At 35.5% G+C, this 22,155-nt stretch overlaps 1 protein-coding gene across 6 annotated transcripts in view; it reads right to left on the bottom strand.

Annotated features, from left to right (window-relative positions):
- The window catches only part of LOC145678307 (uncharacterized), a 95,525-nt gene that overhangs the window by 13,944 nt on the left and 59,426 nt on the right, over positions 1-22,155 (bottom strand). For 4 of the 6 annotated variants that reach the window (XM_081748327.1, XM_081748322.1, XM_081748333.1 and 1 more), the window contains one exon: positions 8,605-9,620. The exons of 1 other annotated variant lie outside the window; for it this stretch is intronic. In XM_081748327.1, coding sequence (XP_081604453.1) covers positions 8,762-9,620 — 859 coding nt within the window. In that variant the 3' untranslated portion in view covers positions 8,605-8,761. Of the gene's footprint in view, positions 1-8,604; positions 9,621-22,155 lie in introns of those variants that run through there. One more of the 6 variants, XM_081748335.1, reaches the window with a different exon arrangement.

The following is a 22,155-nucleotide window of genomic DNA, read 5'->3' as shown; positions in this document are numbered from 1 at the left end:
ACAATGTAGCCAGCTCAGCCCGTATTTGTGTCATCCTTAAAATTGTTCCAATATTGGAACACTGGGAAAAAACGGGTTAATGTGGAACCCGACGAAGTACTCGTGTTTGTACCCACTACAGATATTCCTACTAGGAATCAAATGTAGGCATACACGTGAAGAAAGTTCGCGTCTTAGTCACTGAGAAGTTAAGATGTTTACATGGATCTATTGTTGATGTATTCTTATAGAGAACCAAATCCATTATTTCCATACAATGAGTGATAAAACTTACCACTGAACTACTACCAATTTCAGTTACTTTCCAATATATTGTGTAATCATTAAATAGTCTATCAGTTCTGTCTTGCATTTTATTAGTAAGTAAATAAAAATAAAAATGACAAATCACAGGTAGTCTATGAGTCATTGAGGTTTAATTTACTTGTACTCAAATCTCTGAAGCCCGTAACTCATTTCGTTGGCTTACGTGATTTATGACTAGACAATATTTGGCTTGTTGCTGAGTTTAGCGTCCCTTGCAGCAACAAGGTTACATGAAGGTAATTTTACAGGCTAACGTGGGATTCGAACCATATTTACCCCACCAGGAATCGAATCCTGACCTCCCGCACCAAATACACGTATCCTATCCATATAGCCACGAGGAAGCTCAGTAGACGTAGATAATGCCACTGGAAATAAATAGCGCACGATGTAGTGTACAGTCAGAAGGTGAGGCGACGCGGAAATTGGTATAAATTAACAATAATTCAGAAGAAATCCAGAATGTCGAGCGCCCGACGCTGGATTTACAAGCACAAAGCTCTAACTCGCACGACTATCGAGCTGCTCTCGCGGTCGTGTTAATAAAACTTTCTTTTTTTATAGTTTTTCTCTCTTGTGAATCTTCACGCCACCGTGCATAGTATTGGAACAGCTCCGGCACGACATGTAATGTTGTCAAAAATTATCTCTGAAACTTCAGGACTATTTTATGACGTAATTTTTGAATAATATTGTACTGTGAGGTTTTCACTTCTTTAACTTTGTGCTCAATTATTTTACATTTCAACTTACACTACAACGATTAAACGTGCTGTATAGCAAGTAACATATTACTGCCCTTAATTCTGCAGAAAGTGAAGGTTAGGCTGATTCACATTAGATCGGATTATCGGGACTTTACTATTATTGCAGAGTTTGATTTCTAATAACAATTAACGAATGTACTTTATGGTGTAAGCAACCTAGAGGTCCATCGCAACACAAGCAAAATTCCTCCATTTAATGCTATACTCTGGAGGAATTATATACTCTGCCAAGTCAAACCGTCTCGATTATTATTAATGTATTTAAAATCTTGTTTTATACAATATTAAATTCACAATTTGTTGCTTTACGCAAAGAACTTTTTCTGTTAGGCGACCTGACTACAACTCTATGTGCTACGCTATATTCAACCACGTCCTCAAGTTATGTCTCATTTGGATTCTTCTATAAGAATTTACCTGGATAATACTATAATTACAATTAATTAATTTATACGGAGATATGTTTTACTCGACAGCAGACGTTGAACTGATGTTTCGAAATTTTAATTTCGTCATAAGGAACTTCTGTTTAGAAACATTTTCTTATATTTTGACAATGCATAAAATGATATTAGCTGTTCCCATAATGTAATTAAACCTTATAATCTTTATTTCCTCTACGATAATAGAACTGACTCATTATCAGCCAAGCCACACTATAGATAGAAACATGAAATTTGGACACAATATTCCCTTTGTCACGAAATCAAGAGATACGATAAGAAAGTCTACTTGAAATATGCATCCTAAGGGGCTTTAGGAAGGTTAAAAATTCTCTGTCAAGAATCAAATATTTCAAGAATCCCTGCATTTAGAACATAAAACTCAGCGTATATGCTCTTCATTAAAAATTAAAAAGAGATGTGTGTTAGCGTTTTCGAAAACTCCTCTCCTAAGCGGAAAAGAGGTATCGTTCTTATAATAGTCAAATATATCTTTCTTTATTCAGAAAGTATTAAATGTAAAAATTTGCCCAAGTTGGAGGTGTGAAATTCAGTATATAGGCTCTCCGTTAAAAGTAATGAAATATGTTTCAGTCTCTCGAAAATTCTGTTCCTAACGGGGGTCATTTCTATATTCAAATGTCCTTTTATTTTCTTTAATCTGGGAGTTCTGAATCTAAGGCTAAGCTATATTGCAGATAGGAAATCCGGTGAATAAATAAATTTTGAAAAATGAAGTCAGTCTCAGCATTTCTAAAAATTCTGCTCCTAAGAGTAGAAAGGAGACCATTTCTATAAATCCAAATTGTCCTTTCTTTATTCAGAAAATGCCCAATCAGAAGATTCGATCAAGATGGAGCTATGAAATTCGATGTATTAATTAAAAGTATGGAAATTCATATTTCAGCGTTTTCGAAATCTTCGTTCCTAAAAAAGGGAGGAAACTTCTAAGTTATTGAAATTTCTCTTTAATCTGGAAGTACCTAATCTGGGGGATTTGTTCAAGTTGCGAATATGCTCTTCGGTACACAATACATTCATTAAAAACATACGTAAATTATTCATTGTAGCTTTGGAAAATTCAAAATTACTAATAAAACCGAAACTGGCCAAAGCAGTATATATTTTTTAAAATTATATATTTGTGTTACAGTTTCGGTTGTGTAACACAAATATATAATTTTAAAATGTGTATACTGCTTTGGTCAGTTGGGGTTTTATTAATAAAAACACACGATTCAGCGTTTTTGAAAACTGCAAATCTTCAAAGAAAAAAAGGGACAATTTATACAATGTTCAAATTTTCGATTTTATATTTATTATGTCATTGTTCCTGTGTTCAAAACGGACATTTATGATTGTAGTGATATAATTTAATGGCCAGTTTTTCTTCTACAATGATTCCTCTTGCGCGAAATACTAAATAATTAGTTTCTAGAATTAACCCGGGATCGGTCGGTTGTTAGCAGTGTGCTCAATTTTGTTTTTATATCGTTTCTGTATGTACGTAAATTTGTCTATTGACCTATGTTGCCACCTGACTGCAGATTGGAATGTTGTGCGTGGCCAGGAAAATTTTCATTAATCTCTCACGTGCCCAGTTTGTAGCAGAGTCAGCATAGTGACAGACGTGTTCTGTATGTGAGCGGGCCGCTAACAATCGACCGATTGCGTTAGTGTTTTTTCTTTTAATTTTTTTTTCCTTTTTTAAAATCCTGTTAGTACGTTGATGTGATTTCGAGGTGAAATGGATTCTGAGGCTGCCCAGATAAGACAATGGTTAATGGAAGAAGAGAATGCCACAGATATTGATAATAATATGTTGTCAGAATTTGAGGATTCTGCTAATTCTGACGCAGGTGAAGACATAAATACAGACCATGATAGCCATAGTGAAGAGTCTGCCAATGAGTGTGGTGACATTTCGCCTAGTTCTGGTGTTCATTATCTGGGCAAAGACAAATTGTATGTGTGGAATGCTCACCCACCACGACAAGCAACACGTAGAAGACGAAGAAATATTGTTCTTCACCCTCCTGGTGTAAAGAATGAAGGTGCGAAAAATGCTCACAGTGTTCGTGAAGCGTGGAAGTTATTTTTGACGGATGAAACACTAGAAGAAATAACAAAATTTACAAACGAACGTCTTCACAAACTGAGAAGCAGCTACACCAGGCATAACGACGTTGCTGACACAAACACGGATGAGATTTGCGCTCTCATAGGACTGCTGTATTTGGCCGGTGTTCTAAGATCTTCTCACCAAATAGTAGAAGATCTCTGGAATACAGATGGCACAGCGCCAGAATACTTTCGTCTCGTAATGAGCTACAAACGATTCTTGCTGTTGTTGAGGGCTATGCGGTTCGATGATGCAAAAACAAGACAGGAACGAAGAGCTTTGGACAAACTGGCCCTTATTCGAAAAGTATTTGATGAGTTTGTACAAAGATGTAAAGACTGTTACAGTGTCAGTGAATATGTAACTATTGACGAAATGTTAGAATCATTTCACGGAAGATGTCCATTCAGACAATACATGGCTAAAAAACCAGCCAAGTATGGGATAAAAGTGTTTGCCATGGTAGATGCCAGAATGTTCTACACATCAAATATGGAAGTGTATACGTCGGTAACCAACCAGATGGGCCGTTCGTGTTGGATACCAGACCTGCAGCTGTTGTCAGGAGACTTGTGGAACCGATCCGTGGGTCAGGGAGAAACGTTACAATGGACAATTGGTTTTCTTCTGTGCCTTTAGTGAATCAGGTGGTTCGTGAGGAAAACTTGACAGTTGTAGCAACACTGAGGAAAAACAAGAAAGAGCTGCCACCGGAAATTGTCAACACAAAACAACGGCCTGTTAACAGTAGTCTCTTTGCCTTTTCAGAAGACTGTATGGTCGTTTCCTATGTTCCACACAGGAATAGGAATGTAATACTTATTTCAAGCATGCACGACTCAGATGAGATTGATGGAACAACTGGTGACTTGTTTAAACCGTCTGTCATAACATTTTAATATCTCACGAAAGGAGTAGTAGATGTTGTAGATCAAATGAAGTCCACCTACAGTGTTGCCAGAGTCTGTTGCCGTTGGTCTCTCAGAATTTTTTTCACACTACTGGACATTGGAGCCATTAATCCCCAAATTATACTTTTGTGCAACTCCAACCAGAAAATTATGCGGAGAAATTTCCTGAAGGATTTGGCTATGGATCTAACAAGAAATCACATGATCAGGAGACTTTCCATGTCAGGTGTTCGAAATGATGTGAAGATTCGTATTAGGAAACATCTCCAAGCTTCCACCTAAAGAAACTGTCCCCGAGCCAACCCAGAGCAGGGAACGAGTGAGGTGTGCGTTTTGTCCCAAGAGAAAAAACCGGAAAACGAAGATAAGATGTACCAGTTGTCAACTGCCCATCTGTGGAGAGCATGTCATCACAATCTGTCACAAGTGTAGAAGCCAGAAGACCAATGGCGATGATGACACAGAGGAAGACTAAAAGATTTTTGAGTGAAATGGTAGTGTTACAGCAGTGAATAAGGAGGTTTTCTGGAATAAATCTTATAAATTTTCTTCAAGTCTACTGTTTCAGTGAAAGTTTTCAAGATTTTTAATTTTGTTTCAAATATTCAGTGGTTTTAAGTGTTCAAATGTTACTCAGTGGCTTGCTGCAAGCAACATGTGACTTTCGATTTCAGGACTCTTTCCTTAGCTTTTATTTACGCATCGAAGTTTTAAAAATTTGCACGATGTTGTGTTTTGTATTTACTTTAACTTTCCTTAATAATTTTCACAGATGTTATTCCTGTATATCATGCTGTAAAATGTTAAATAGCGAACACAAGTACCAGTTGATAATATGAATATAGATAATCCACTTTTTATATGTTAGGTTAGTTTAGGTTTTTAATTTTTCAATAACATTTAATAATTGAATATTACAACGTGAAAACCTTGCATTGGGCAAACCATCAACAGCAATTACTATTTTACAATCATAATAATAAAGTTAATGCATATATTGTACGTGTAAGCACGATGCTCACAACCGACCGACCGCGTTACACAATATAACCGACCGATGCAGGGTTAACATATTTCCACACTTTCTGTTTAAGAATATTATTAAAGACAAAAAGTGAAGAAATTGAGATAATGTTTAATACGTAAGTTCTAATGTACTATATTACGTAACTGTAATATAAATTTCTAACATTTATACATGAATGTTGTTTGAGAATAAAATACAGTGTTAGAAAAAATAAAATACTTTTTGCAAGATTCGAACCCATTCCTAAACTAAGAATGGCACACAACTCTATGGCGCTATCCATTACATTAAGAACGCATGACAGAGACTCCTCCATTTGGTTCTGTTGACGGTGTGTCCTCCACAGTTTTAAATCTGACGTACTTTGTAATTGTTTTTTACATGCCACTTGTATATTTACTTGGCAACAATGTCGAGATGGTCTATTTCTCTTAAATATTACACACGTTGCTCCAGAACAGAATGAAAGGAAAACAGATTTCTCTTGTAAGGACATCCAAGGGACGTAAGGATCTAGGCTCAATGTTTTGGATTGGAAGAGAGTCCAAGTTTTTGTGAACAGAAGTATACTGTGATAATAAGTCATAAAATTGATTCATTCTTTAGATTGAAATCGGTATTAAAAAAAAAAAAAAAAAATGGAGGAGTAAAATGAACTCCAAATTGAAGGCTGCGCATATTGTTGTAATTTTCAATGAGAATTTTGCACGAGGACTAATAAACAATTTCGAAATTTTCCTCCAATATGCCGTAAATTATTTGGTGTGTAACTTATACTGTTCGGAGTTACCAAGGATTAGAGGGGAGACAAGAAAAATGAAGGAAGTGTAAATTCAATTCTAACTTGAAGCTTTACGAATTAGCATTTTTCTTTTAAGGATAAGTATCACCGAAATAACCTTTATGCCCATATATATATATATATATATATATATATATATATATATATATATATATATACACAGTAGGACGTCGATAATCCGAACGTCAAAAATCCGAACACGGTCCCCGCAAGCTTTTAACATTTTGTCTTAGCGCTAGCGATAAACAAACTTGTGTGAAGTCAATGTTTTTACAAAAGATCATCCATATGTAGGCCTAATTGTTTGTCATACATATTTTTATTTTTCCTTAGGCCTATACAAGTTAAGTTTTAAGTGTGAGTTACAAGAACAGTGTAACTTAATGTACAAGCAGGTTCTTAAGAAACATTACATGGAAGTAGCCATACGTACGGTATTGTAATTATTGTATAATCACTGTATCGATAAAAGAGCATGCCGTACAGTATATTTAAGCCTAAATGACATTTTCTTGGTCATATTCAAAAATCCGAACAAGCTGTGATCCGAACAATATATATATATACAGGATGTTTCAAAACAACACGGACAACGTTTGGGAGGTGATTTCTGATACTAAGATGGGACAAAAAAGTATAGACCAACCTGGGTGCACAAACGCTTTCTTTCAGAGTTACAGACTGCCGAAAACACAAAAAAATGAACTTTAAAGGTCCATAGTTCCAAAATTATGGAACCTACCGTAGTCGGATCAAGACTTCACTCAGAAACTAATATGTGCACTATCCAAAAATACGTGTTTCAGTATCCTGCGATACTCACGCAATAATTTTTTCAGAGGATATTTGCCTACAGGCATATAATTTGAAGTACTTACCAACCACCTCTATAAAAATTGTTGCGGAAGTACCGCAGGATTCTGAAACATGGATATTTCGATAGGGCACATACTAATTCCTCAGTAAAAAATTATAAAGTATTTCAGAAAGTAATGTCTAAAAGATAAGCATCGGAAGGTTCTGACAATTAATTAAAATTTTTACCGTTTTTCTTCGGGAAACACATGCGATAAATTTAATGCTGTCTTAATTTCAAAGATTCGTGGGCAGTCCCACAGTAATCAACAGGGTTCTATTATAAGTTTTTTCCTAAAGACTACTATTCTTAATTTTTTTTGAAAATTGGTTAATGCAGTAAAACCGGTTCACTCTGTTCCATTTACCTTCAAACTATATTTTCGCATTACTAATTTCACTCAAGATAAATTGGCTACCCCTCTATTTTTGAATTTCGGAGCATTAAAGAAAAGTTATTCCTATATTATTAACGTTAAATTTACCTCTGTACATAATACACTTAGTAGTTGACACTATGCAGTTTTCTTTAATTCTAACATACCCTTGCCGATTTAATATAATTGTTGTTATTTTCTGGAAGGCCAGTGAAGTTGAGAGACTAAGAGTTCATGGAAATTTATTCACTGACTTAAATCCTCTAAAAAGGCAAAAGAGGAGATTCTACTATTTACTATTGTTTTTGTGTATGTATTGATGTCAACTGTATGAACAGATTTCAACATTAAGCCTTCTCATCTATATTTCATATTGCAAAATACTCGATAGCCCAATCTAGATGAACCTATGAAGTGTGGATGTCTTTTCTTTTAGCCAAATATTGGAAGTCTTCCTTTTGAGGAACTTAAAAGGATTTTATAACCAATGATGATGGGATTTAAGTCCAAGTTTGAAAACGAAAAAAGATAACAGCAGAAATCATTGCTCCTCTCCTCAGATGCTCGATCAACACTCATTACACGAGAATTAATATTTGCAAAAATACATGAGACACTTCCTTGCTATTATTATTCCAATGTGGTTACTTTCACTTATGTATTTACTTGTTAAAGGAAAAAAATATGAAATGAAATCTTTGAGTTTTACGTCCCACGGTTATGCCGGTTAGGCTAAAGGAGACGGTGATGATGAGAAATGGATGAAATGGTGGAATGAAGAAAGTGGGAGGAAACGGGAGAACCCCGAGAAAACCCATGAGCACAGTGTTCGTCCACCACAAAGTCCACACGGCGCGAGCTGGGATCGAACCAGGGACCCCAAGCACCGGAGGTGAACGCTCTACCACTGAGCCACCGCGGCCCCATTACTTGTTAAAGGATTTAGATCCAACTTTCATGAAATGAATTGTTACATATACAAACAAACAAAGAACTTGGTTACTTTTTTATAATGAATCGATATGTAAATTCTCAGAACATTTTTTCTGCTGAACCCTATTCTACATACATGGCAGTATTACAGTCCTCACCTGTAAAAAATAACATTATTTTTAAAAATTAATTTTTTAGTACATTTTATTCCAAATTTCTCACAAAATGTCGCCTCTTTTTCTATGGAATGATATATGTGCTTGTAAAATTGCTCTAGTATTAAATCTTTTATCACACTCATTGCAAGAATAAGGCCTTTCACCTGTATGAATTAACATATGTCTTTTCAAATTTGACATTTCAAGGAACGCCTTTCCACAGACTTGGCAGGAATGTGGCTTCTCCCCTGTGTGCGTTGCCTTGTGCTTTTGGAAATTACGCTTAACAGCAAATGTCTTGCCACACTCCTGGCAAGAGTACTGTCTTACCCGTTTGTGAATTAAAAGATGCACTCCTAAATGAGTTTTCCTTTTAAAGCTCTTCCCACAATCTTGACAAGAGTACGGTCTTTCTCGTGTATGAACTGACAGATGCCTTGTCAAATAAGTCTTTCTTTTGAAACTTTTCCCACATTCTTCGCACGAATGAGGTCTGTTACTGCTATGAACTGTCATGTGCGTTCTTAAATCTTGTGAATTAATAAAAGTTTTTCCACACTCATGGCAACAATGTAATTTCTCACCTGTATGCCTTAACATATGGAACTGTAAATGAGGTTTCTGAGTATATGTTTTCCCACACTTCTGACAAGAGTACGGCCTTTCACCTGTATGAGTTAACATATGAAGTTTTAACTTGTATTGTGATGTAAATGCTTTACCACACTCACTGCAGGGATGTGCCCTCTTACCTGAATGAGTTTGATTATGAAGTTTTAGATTGGATTTTGAGGTGAATGCCTTACTGCATTCAGTATAGCAATGCATTTCTTCGCCAGCAGCCATTATGAAGAGTTCTGTCAAGCCAGAATTTTCGGGAAGTCTTGTTTCATGTCTCCGGAAAGAGGAGTTATCTGACCTGAAAATGTTAATAAGCCTGAGGATCACACAAATCATGGTATGTATCTCTCTAAGTCCAGTCAATATTAACTTTCAAAGAATTGGTCCACCTGTAATACAGCACTGTGAACAAAATCCAATATATTTTACTACACAGTATGACTTGCTGTTCTAAAATCTAATTTTCGTATAAATTCGAGGTAATGGAGACGTAAACTACGTCAATTATAAACGAAGAAAGAAAATATAAATAACAGTCATTTTGATTCATACAGTAACTGAAAAAGTGTATGAATCTGAAGTTTTCGATTGATTCAATGCAAAACCTAAGGTAAATATGGTCTATTTTTCAGAAAGAATTCAAACCTTCGAGCGAGGTGAAAGAGAATTATGGAAGTCCCATAACTCTTTAACTCTTACAAAGAACTTAGAGCCCCTACATCGAAAATTAGTCACATTTCTCTCCCTCTATCTCGCACACACACATACATGCAGAGTACCTTAACTGCTCCGAGTGTGACAATCCCAAAGCAGTTGTGCAAGTTGTACAGTGTATTTCCTTATTGTGGGCGGGGCATCCAGCAATTTCTGTGGTAATTTACTCCGCTTTTGCATAAGCATCTGTAGTTGTACAGCTTATCGACAGATATGAGTGCTAGAGGCTGATGCAAAGACTCGAGTTAATGCAGATATGCTAATTGGATGTCGTCGAGCATTTAATAGCAGATAGCGGTTCTCATGTTGAGTTGTAGTGTGTGGGTGACCTGTCAAATACTGTTTTTCTCGAAACTTGTCCATATTAGAGAAATTACATCACGAGGCCCACTGAACTTTGCACCATTTCTAGTCTTCCGATGATACGGCCACACGTCTTCCCTTCCTTTCCAGATGCCTTCTTTCTCTCATTCTCTATACTACCTGATCATTTCATGTGTATTTACTTAATGAAACCACAGTGCGTAATACTTCACCACCAAGCTGGTTCTTTGTGTGATACTCACCAATGATTTATCATGCTCTTACACGGCACCTGTATCGCTCGCGGGATTACAATTTATTTCATTTGTGTGGGGTACTAAATAATACTTTTTTGCGTTTACAAAATTAACTGTTTTGAAATTACGAAAAATAAAAAGAAAATCCCCTCAACTCTCTGATATGAAAATAATACAAATTACACAGTTAGTTAAAACACGCATGTCCAAAAATTGTACTTGATTTATATTTCACTTTTCACTCGCTGATAATTTAAAGCACTACACCAACTTTAGTATCACACGTCCTATATGAAGAAAACAAGCAAGTGTACGCACACAAGAAGACATCATACGCTAGTCCTGAATAGCACCAAATAGTATTGCTACCCCAACATGCAGTTTTCGGATCATTATATATTTCAATCTTGATATTAATCAGTAACTCCCTAATTTACTGAATTATTCAATGTTACGAATTGAAAATTCTTGCGCCCCCTACTCCATAATAACACACGCGACACGGATGTGGCAATATACAACGAAAGTATTTCAGTGCCAAATATTATCATCATTATAGAGCGTATTTCTAATAAATAGGAGACTTCCTCGTGGCTATGTGAATGGTGTACGCACCGCTGCGTGGAAGACCCAGGTTCAATTCTCGATGAGACCTAGTGGTTCGAATCCACGTTAAGTTGTAGTTTCACGACCGTCGCTGCTGAATGGGACGCTAAACTCAAATCCAATTCAATCTAATAACAGAAACAAAGAAGGGTCTGAAAAACTTTTTTTTCAAAAGATTTTATTTCCAAAAACTGCTTATATTAGTATCACAAATTCTTTTCTTTAAAGGTAAAGATCATAATGCCGTTCACAGCAATTTGACATCTCAAACCGTTAACACTGGTAAAGTTTGCAGCATTGCTTAAAATTATGTTGCCAAAACCTAATGTTGTAATCTAACAGAAGCAGAGGGAAGGAACAAAAATTTTAATAATTTCCCATAGTCAATTTTTGCCCATGCTTTCCATATCTCAGGAGCAGTTTAATGTGATGATCTTTATAAATATCGAAAACGATCTACGTGATTCGATGTTATACTTATGTAAGCAGATTTTTGAACTGAAGGCCTAGGAATTTTTTTAATCCCTTCTTACAAATGTACTATTGTTAAGTGTTTTTGTTTTGCATGTAGATTTAAAATATGTAATAATGTGACGTATTGCTAATAGAAAAATACAACTTTAATGTAGGACTGACAACACTGTTAATCTGGTGGTATTGCAGAGTATGCCAACCAAAATTCCCCTCTTGATATTTGCATCGTATAAAATTTCAGACATACTTCGCGACTTCCACTGTTTACCATTCTAATCACGTGAATACTGGAAGTAGACTTTATATTCCCAGCTTTCGCCCGTGATTACTGGTTGACTAAAAGTTCTCTGAGCTGACTTCGCTAGGATTTTAGGGCTAGGATTTTTGATGGAGAAAAAGTACTGAAATTGGTGGGTGTAAATTTTGAAAAGTTTTTTGATGATACGAAAAATATCTTAATTAATAATTATACTACATCGCTAACACAATCTTAATATTTTTGCTCTAAATTCTATACGTCCGGATATTTGGCCATTTGAAAAATGTAAATGAATATCGCAGTTTGACCTTCGAGTTGTTCACATTTCAAAGCGTAAAAAAAAAGTTTGAAAATATCGGATGATCTCGGTTTGCCATGGTAATTTATACTGCAAGGAGCGTCTCAAGCTATTTTATTTTACCGCTCACATGATTTTACTCGCTTTGATTCTGAGTAGTAAAATCTCATAGTTTCAGCAAGTTATAAATTGCTGCGTCAGTATTTACGTTCTCTGCAATCTAAGAAAGGCTCGGGAGCTTTTTCTTTCTGCATCTCATGCCTTCCTGATCTTACGTTTTGAAATCTTTTCTACTATATTATTACATATTTAAACAAAATTACGTGCATTGTTGTATATGATGTATGGACGCAATAAACCAAAGTTAATACTAGCGGGGAATGAGAAAGAATTAAGACCTAGAACCGTACAATATGTACGAATAACGAATGAAACCTCAAAATTTGGTGAGAATTTCTTGATTGGATAGAGAGAGTTCTTTCTGATGGAATTTCGACAATTTCCGGTTCCAACGTTTAACGGCATAGAACGAAAATGTTAACATACAGCGAGAAGCATTTTTTTCTTTTCTTACAAACGATTCAGCGTCTCAAGACAACATAAAATGACTGTTGAAAACACTCTATCAAAACAGAAAGTAGTTTAAATTTATTATTACTTCCAATTTCAATATTTGTTTCTATAGAACGCAAACGGTAAGAGATATCGAGATGGGGTTTAATCCTCTATTTAAACTGGAAGTAGTTCAAATTAATCATTTCTGGTATTAAAATTTATCATCATAGAATATAAACGGTAATAGGTAGCGACAAACGGTATTTGCAACGGATAAAACGTCTCAATCGTATATATGTATATATATAATCGAAACCCGCAGCATTATATCGAAATCGGAAGTGGTTGAATTTACTAGTACTTTTGGTTTTAGATTTTCATAGACCAAAACTCTTAAAATATGTCGAGAAGTGTTTCTCTGCAGTTAATCCAGCGTGCCAAGAATAGGTTCTATCTCCTCCCTTAACGCTCTATTCAAACCGAAAGTCCTTCAAATTAACAATTTCTGATTTCAGCTTTTATCTCCATAGAAGAAAAAGAGTAAGGGATAGAGAGTTAATGACTTTTTCATACGGATTTTGCGTCCGAGGTTCAATTTTTCACCTTATTACTCTATTGCAAAAAGTAGTTATACGTCTGAAGTGTAATACTTCAAGTTTGAGTACTGAATTCGCATAGTGTCGAAGTCTTAGTTTCACACTGTGAAATGACACTCACTTGTCTAACCTGGGTTTTAGTACTGATAGCCCGTGTAATACATGTCACATAGATAAACTTGTAGCAATGTAATAGTTATTTGAAGAAGTTGTGTGAATTGTTAAGTAAAATATGCCGCCTTTATCCTTCAGTACCACAAATTTAATCCTTTATTTTGATTTTACCTATTATCCTACTACGACGAACAATGCTCTTACTTGGTTCATCGTTCAGACTATGATGTACGTTTTAACAACGCTAGGTCTTATCTTCCGACATTTACCTTGCGTACCTAATTTTGCTAATAGCATATCACTTGTTCATAAACGCAAATATTTTGCAAAATTTTTAACTCTTTTAACTTGATTATGGTAGTTGCCCTATTGTAAACAAAATGTTTTGACGAGATTTTCAAAGAAAACTTTTTATTTCGTTCCTTTCCTTATTTTCATATGTATGTAATACTTTGTCCACTTCTATCCCTGTACTAATTAGCTTATAAATGAAGAGCTTTAAAAATATTAGTTCAGGGGTAAAGTATGAGACTTGTAATCCTAAGATTGAGAGTTCGATTTACGTTTGAGTCAAAGTGTGAGGTAAGTAATGATATATTTCTCAATGCATGAATAATTATATAAAATAATTACATTAAAATAAGTAAGTCAGTTGAATATATATATATATATATGTGTGTGTGTGTGTGTGTACAGGGCTTGAAGAAAAATTCACTCGTCTGCTCGCCAGTGGCGAGTACTTTTTTTTACATTTGGCGAGTAAAGTCCGATAAATCAAAAACGTGTTTTATTCCACACACCAACAACAACAAATAATAATAATAATAATAATAATAATACGCAATGCATCATCATCACCATCTTCTTCATTCGACTCTCGACAGTAAGAAGTAGTTAGTTAATTTTCTTATTGTTTCCCGCCAGAGTTGCGTTAGTGCTGCAGCAGTCTGGTTTCGATGCAAACGTGATTCCACCTGTGTTTCATATTTGGAATGAATTGCAACAATAAATAGCATATATATATATATATATATATATATATATATATATATATATATATATATTTTATTTGTAAGAGACATGACAATAAACAAAATAAAAAAAGTATTGTTACGTTTACTGTGTCGCAAAGTTATTTTTGTTTATCTGTATAAACTGTGACCGCAAAATGGCCTGCTAGTAATTTTTTGGTCGGCTAGTACTTGCAAGCAAGATTTTCAAGCCATGTATATATATATATATATATATATATATATATATATATATATATATATAATCATATCAGGTCATAAATTATTATTATGTTTAAAATATGACACCTGAGATTCTGAGATGTGATGGGTGTTGAAGAACGTCGGCTTATTATATGTGAATGTTAATTACAAATTAAGTAAAACGTAAATGTGTGTTGTGCATTTGTCCAAAGCTATTTGTCATGTAGAAGTTACTCCACAATATTCTCATTACAGCATTAGATTTACGTTCTTATAAATATTATTATAATCGCTAAATATAAGACATTTCCATCTGTCATTTAATTAGTTCACTGCTAAAGTTGTGTATTATTAGGTATGCACGTTAGGGCGGGGCAAAAAAAAAAAAAAAAAAAAAAAAAATAATAATAATAATAATTGATGCAAATTTAATGAAGATCGCTGCTCTTGCATGTGCTAAGCACACTTTCAGTATGATTTCTAAAAAAAAATCACACTTCTACTGGTCGCAACTGGAATTTGATTCAGTAATTTTATTATTTTGTAATTTTCCAATTTCTCGCTAGATGGCACCACAAATGTCTGTATTTTTGTAAAACAAAAGGTTTTGCGTGTAGTTGCAGAATTTCCTTATCACATATTTTAATTATAGTTTATACATATTTTCATTTTTCTCTTGTTTTGCTTAAAATAAATGTTTGTTCGATGCGATTAACGCAGTTTTATCCTAAAACTTGCAACAAGTTTTTACCAAATCTTTAAATTTTCCATACCGAGTACAACGATTTTGTGAAATTGTATGTATTTCAGTATAGCAAACTAACAGTGAGTATGGCTTCATCTTCGAGAGGACCACTGACTCGATCAGAGTCTCACCATTCTTTATTTGGTCAGCCTGAAGTATTTTCTGGAAGACAACTCCCGACGAAGGAAGTAGTAGTTAAATGCTACCTGTTCTACAGGAAAATGCTACCTGAAGAGGGGAAACACCTTCTACGAGAGATATTTTAAAATATGTGGCGAATGATCTTGTCAGTATCTGGAACAAAGCTAGCATTCCAGTCATTGGATATTCCAGCGTTGTGGGCAAACTTTCAAAGCTCATACGACTTGTCCAACAGCTCCAAAAATATCCACCAGCAAAGCGCACATCACTTACATTCAAAGCTGACTTCAGTAATTTCAAACAAGTATTTGATATCTGTACTTGCAAGTGTGTTAGAAACAAAATAATGGACAGACATTTGTGTAAATGCGCCATAAAAGTACCACAAATTGAGTGAAATTTCTGGGTAGATCAGACTTCGGGTCGGAAAATGGTAATCGGTTCGATTGACAAGATTGTTTCGAGTTCACTTCAGAAAAAAGCAGAGAGGAAGGACCAGGAAGAGCAGTTTAGGAAAAAGCATTTGCAAAGCCTAACTACGACTAAAACTACTGCCTGTCAGTTGAACTTTATGGAATAAAATGAAACAAGTGGTGTGGCCTTGGAAGATGAATCACCTTATGAAGCAAACACATCCGACTCTGAAGACACAGATTCCGAAAAACGGCCAGCACAAAATAGGCATCAGTACCCAAACTTAAGCCAAATGATGGAAAGAACTGGCGTTAGTAACCGAGATGCTTGCAAATTAATTAATGCATGCCTGAAAGACCTGAAACTGGATAAACCGGAAAATATACTAGAACCAACAAAGTTGCGGAGACAGCGAATTTATTGGAGAGACAAGGGAGCAGAATCTCGTTCGTTTGACTTGCGCAGGCTAATTTGTGTTGGTTTTGATGGGCGCATAGAAGAAACCAGACTATTTGGACCAGATGGAGAACAACAAACAAAGAAGGAGGATCACTAAGTTATTATTGCATATCCTAGTGAGCAATACGTGGATCATACTGTTTCACAAAGTGGCAAAGCAGAAGATATTTCAAATGAAATACTCTCTGTTATACATGACACGGATTCGACAGCTACTTTGCGTGCTGTGGTATGTGATGGAACAAATACAAACACCGGCGAACATTCTGGAATTATACGTCGACTGGAAACAGCTTTAAATCGACCTTTACAGTGGCTCATTTGTATATTGCATTTGAATGAGCTTCCACTAAGAGAAATTTTTAAAAATATTGATGGCAAAACAACTGGTCCAAAGGGATTTTCGGGACATATCGGAAAGATGCTAAGTTTTGATCCACGGGATGTTCCAATAGTTGATTTCCAGCCCGTCACTGGAAATGTCAAGGGATTTTGTGTGAATATCACAAAAGATTTTAGCGCTGATCAAAAGTATTTGCTGAAGGCTTGAATCGCAGTACAAAAGGGAAAGGACAACGCTGATGCTGCTGTTATAAAATTTTTACAAACTGCTTCTCCAGGTGCCCTTAATCCTGCCAGGTGGTTGACGCTCGCCAATCGAACCCTTCGTTTGTTCATGAGCACAAGAAATCCATTCAAAAACCTATTGCAGCTTGTAACCTACATCGTTAGAGTGTATGCTCCAAGTTGGTTCGAGATAAAAACCCATTCCAACTACACTGATGGATCACGTAACTTCTGTTTTATTTTGGAGAAAGTTAGAAATTTACCCGATAGTGAGATGAAGGAAGCTGCAATAAGATCTCTAAAGTTAAATTGTTATTTTGCCCACAGTGAAAATATTCTTCTTGCAGCTCTTGCAGATCCAGACATTGAAGTAAGAAAAGATGCAGTAAACAAGAGTGCTGTTGCAAGAACGACCAATCAAGCTGAAGTGAGAAAATTTTGTAAATCAAATATTATGATTCATCTCGAAGCAGAAAACTACTACAAGATGATTGATTGGGATGCTTCCGTCACAACGCCACTTCCACTTGTAAACTCAATGTCAGATGAAGAATTGCTGGAAAAGATTGAAATAGGACCACTGGAATTTACAGGAATTCAATATCATTCACAAGCAGTTGAACGAGTCGTAAAAGAAGTTTCCAGGGTTTCCACAAAAGTTTTTGGTCATAAAGCCAGACATGGAATGAGTGTTTCATCCGAGGAATCAAGAAGGAAATTTGGATACTAAGCATGCGTTTCTGAAAGCAGATAATTAAGTAATACTTCTTTAAAAAAATAATGCATGTTTTAGAACAATAAACCTACTGAACAGAAAAAAAACCCTACTATTTATTATATGCCAATAATAGCTTCATTGTTAACTCAAAGTTGGGACCCTTAAATCAAAAGATAAAAATCTGAAATTTTAGATACGAAATTATCTTTACCTGTATCAACTTTTAGAACTAGAGACAAAAGCTTCTGTTTACATTTCTTGAAGTTCGCCCCGCCATAATGCACGTGTAATGCACTATCACAGCTATGCAGACTAAAATACACTATTTATTGTATAATTTCAGTAAAGCGGTTTGTTCTACTCCTTTGAAATTTTATCATTTGTCCTCACACTTTACGGGAGAGATTGAAACATTCGTAATTGTATTTCGTTAAACACTTCCAATCTAAGGTTTTCTGACATGTTATTTATAAGAACCAGCGGTGGTCGAATAAGTAGCATTAGGAAGTCATTAATTCAATTTCCGATTCCTGAATGTCGAAATTGCGGGACTTGAGAATTTCGCAATTGTAGAAAGTAAAAATCCCATAATGAAAAATATGACAGAAACTTCACAGGAACGTAGGAAAGAAACCTCTAAATCCACACTTTCTCAAATTGAGTAATGAAAGTAAATTCAAACATTTTCACTGCATTTATTAAGTGTGTTCAAATATTTGATACATCGAAACTCCGGGATTTTGGAATATTTTCAATGAATGAGTATCAATGTCATCGAACACAAGTAATTCAAAATCATGTTTTATCAGAAATGGTTTGTAAGTGTCTTGATGTTAGCTCACTGGTAGAGCGCGGGATTCCCAATCTTCAGATCTTAAGTTCAAATACAACAGAAACTTTGTTAGTAGATATGCAGACAAATATGACACAAAGAATAGTTGCTACAAGAATTGTATTCAGAAAAGTTTGGGTAGCCCTAAAAATGGCTCTTGTGTGAGTTGGCGTGGGACATTGTGTTCAAGACCCTTCTGCATTTATTACACGTTTCATTCTTTTGGACATGGCATCAATTAAATGGCTGACAAATTTATCTCTGCCCCTTACCTCCAGCCACGCCTCGTAAACAGTCCCACAGGTCATCTCGAGTTCTTGATGGATCTGCCTCAGGTCAACTGTTGTTTCGAGTACGCTTCACTTATGCCCACATTACTTTCAATGTAACTGTGGTCTACTCCACGAGGTGGTTAGTCAATTAAATCAATCTCAAGCTGTCCTCCAAGCCATTTTTGGACCAGGCGAGAAATAAAGTATGTATTGAGGATTAATCTTGTAGAGCTGAATGACACCATGAGGCTTAAGTACTCGTACTGATGGCACCATGTTACTTATGACGTAAAAGTACCGAGTACTGTCCACGTGCCCTTCAGTTCTGCACTGCAACTTGAAATCAAATCCTAACATGAAATAGATACATGACCGCTGCGAGCGATTGCAAGCAGCTACATAATTAGAGTTCAGTTTATTCATTGATGACTAAGGATCACGCGGTCACACTCAATAAAATCAGTTAGAGAGAAACTTTTTAAAGATCTTTCTTCACTGACTCCATTTGTTTCGAAGTTTCAGTTCTTGTGACTCTAATGTTGTCATAAATAAAGAATTAACGTTCAAACAGTGGAAAGGATTCTAGGTGTAGCCGAATTAAATATCTTTATTTTCTTTTACAGTGAGCAATGATCCCCGTTCAAACTTCGTAGCTCTCTTAATTTTAATGCAGTGGTTCACAGCTACGTTTACCAAAATCTGTAGGAGTCGTTCTCAGAAACTATAAAATTCGTTATAGTCAATAATGTCAATTAGGATGAGAGGAGACAAGGGCGCCCATTAGGGGGAGCAAGGTGGGGCGCTCGACCCTCCCTTTTTAGAGAAAATTGTGCTTCGAAAGATCGAAAACCCAATAGATATTTTAGAATAGTTACCGCAAAATTTGAAACTAAATTTAAAATGTCGCTTATACTCCCCCTCCCCCTTAGAAACCACAAAACATGGGCGCCCTTGAGAGGAGATTAGTGACCAGATGATCATGTACACTTCATACAAAACTCCAGTTGAGTGTTATACGGAGTTAACATTTACTGAGCCCAAGAACTTATATGTGGAAGGGGGCATAAGACATAAATTTATCACCTGAGCTGATTGGGAATTTCCTTTTATAATAACAAAATATGGCAATTCAACTTTTTCTTGCTTCTATATTATCAATAGTTATTTTTCAATTAGAAACTTATTTTACGCATGTTGTTCTTTTGAGTTCTATTTCAACTGTTCAGACTATTAATGTTCACTCTGAAAGACTGATATATAGAAAATGAAATGATATTTTTCAGTTTAACGTTGGCTAAAGAAGACGATGATTAAAGCAAGTGAATGATGATCTGGGTGGCCACTCAAATGGCAAGATAAAATTCACGCATATTTCCAGGTTTCCCAGCATCATAATAACATTTTTCAAGGACTTTTGTATGGAAGTTATTTCATAAATTCCACATCACCCTAGGGTCTGAGCGGGCAGGTATGTGTCATTTATATACAGGGTGGCCCATTTTAATCTTTCCATGAAAGTATCTCGAAAACTTTTCAACATAAATGAACCGAACAAAAAACTCAAATAGGAAATGCCATAGGGCACATCGAATGGTGTTATAGTGGTGCCCCCCCAGAGCCACCCTTCATGAGGGCCCAGGGCCCAAATTCAAAATTTTAAATGGAAACATGGGGCGAGTGATACCCCGTGCGATAGAACTACAAAGCATTGGGGCAAAAAAAAATTCATATCGGTCACCGTATTCAAAATGGCGGCCAAGACATGTGCCTATATCAAATAAAACGTTCAGTACCTTTAGTGAGAAAACGGTTGGCGATAAATGAACAGAATAAAAAGTGAAACAGGAAAATGGTATGGGATACATAGAATGATGATGATGATGTGGTGATCCCTGTAACATATAATCCATAGATTTTATGTCACTGGTTATTAGATGGAAAGATGTCTCTAGGAATAATTTATAGTATTATATTATTTTGGACCGAAAAAGCTTTTTCGTTTCTGCCTATTCTTTTGTTTTTGGGTTGGTTATGCCCTCCGGTGGAACATACTAGCACGACGGATGGGCTCTCTCTATACGTGGCCATAGTTGTGCTGGAACGTCCGACAGAGGAAGTATAATGGTTGTGTTTCGCTACTATTATCATAATTTGTGATCGAGTTGTTATATCATAAAAGTTATTCTATATATATGATCTACGACTGATATCTAAAGTATAAATCTGTTGAAGTTTAAAATTCGAATGTATTCACGAAGTTTAAAGTGGAGTGCTGTAACCTCATGTCGGCTAGTTGTTCTATTTGATAGCACGGATTGGCTTAATAACGCAGCGAGGTACGTAAGTTACATGCTTTTCCTTCCTTTATTATATTATTCTTACATTTAAAGGGCCGTTTGCCATTTTGTTAGTTTTAGGCACTTTCCCTATAGCATTTTTACGTTTTTCTCAATTGAATTAGATTTCTGCATTATTACCAATCTGCGTGACTAATTCGAACAAGTTAGCTGTCACTGAGGCAGAATAGTTTACGCTGTTAATTGGATAATAGTTTAAGATTGAATCTGTTTAAATTTTTTTTCCGCTATCATGAAGACCATAATGCAATACCACTTGTTGAATTGTTAAATATATATATAATGTTGATTATTGGGTTCTTAATAGTTTAAATATACTGTTTGAATTTCTAAAGGAGATCGGTTGTACGAGTATTATTTTATGAACTTAAATCCTACCACTACTATTCAGAGATTTATTTTTATAGTATTGCTTGTTAGTAGCGATAATAGATTACGTATCCTTTCTATATTTCAGTGTGGAATTACGAAACCACTAAAATTAATATCGGGGGAACCGATCGGTGTGTTCTCCTCTCCCACCCATACATATACGCTAGTTTTCGAATTTGAAGTTATATATGATTTAATTGAAATTAAAAAGATACCGAAATTAGCGTAATATAAGTATGGTTACGCCCCATGGACCCTGGGCCCCCCTGGGGGACACCGCGACAACACCATTCGATGTGCCCCATGGCATTTCCTTTTAGAGTTTTTGTTTGGTTCATTTATGTTGAACTGTTTTCGATATTTCCATGGAAAGATTAAAATGGGCCACCCTGTATACTGTATTACATCAAACGAATATGCACAGATCCAACAAATCAAGTAACTACCAGAATATTGTCACACACACACATAGAGGGAGAGAGAGAAAGTTAATTCATAAGTTTCACATTACTATAGTCTGAAAAGGTAAAAAAGAAAGAAAAAAGCACCATTTATTTCTAATACCT

This window comes from Thermobia domestica, chromosome 2 (assembly GCF_964235325.1).
Source record: "Thermobia domestica chromosome 2, izTheDome1.hap1.1, whole genome shotgun sequence".
Classification (NCBI taxonomy): Eukaryota; Metazoa; Arthropoda; class Insecta; order Zygentoma; family Lepismatidae; genus Thermobia; species Thermobia domestica.
Note: the sequence above shows the minus strand (reverse complement) of the source record. Positions and strands in the feature narration are given on the sequence as shown.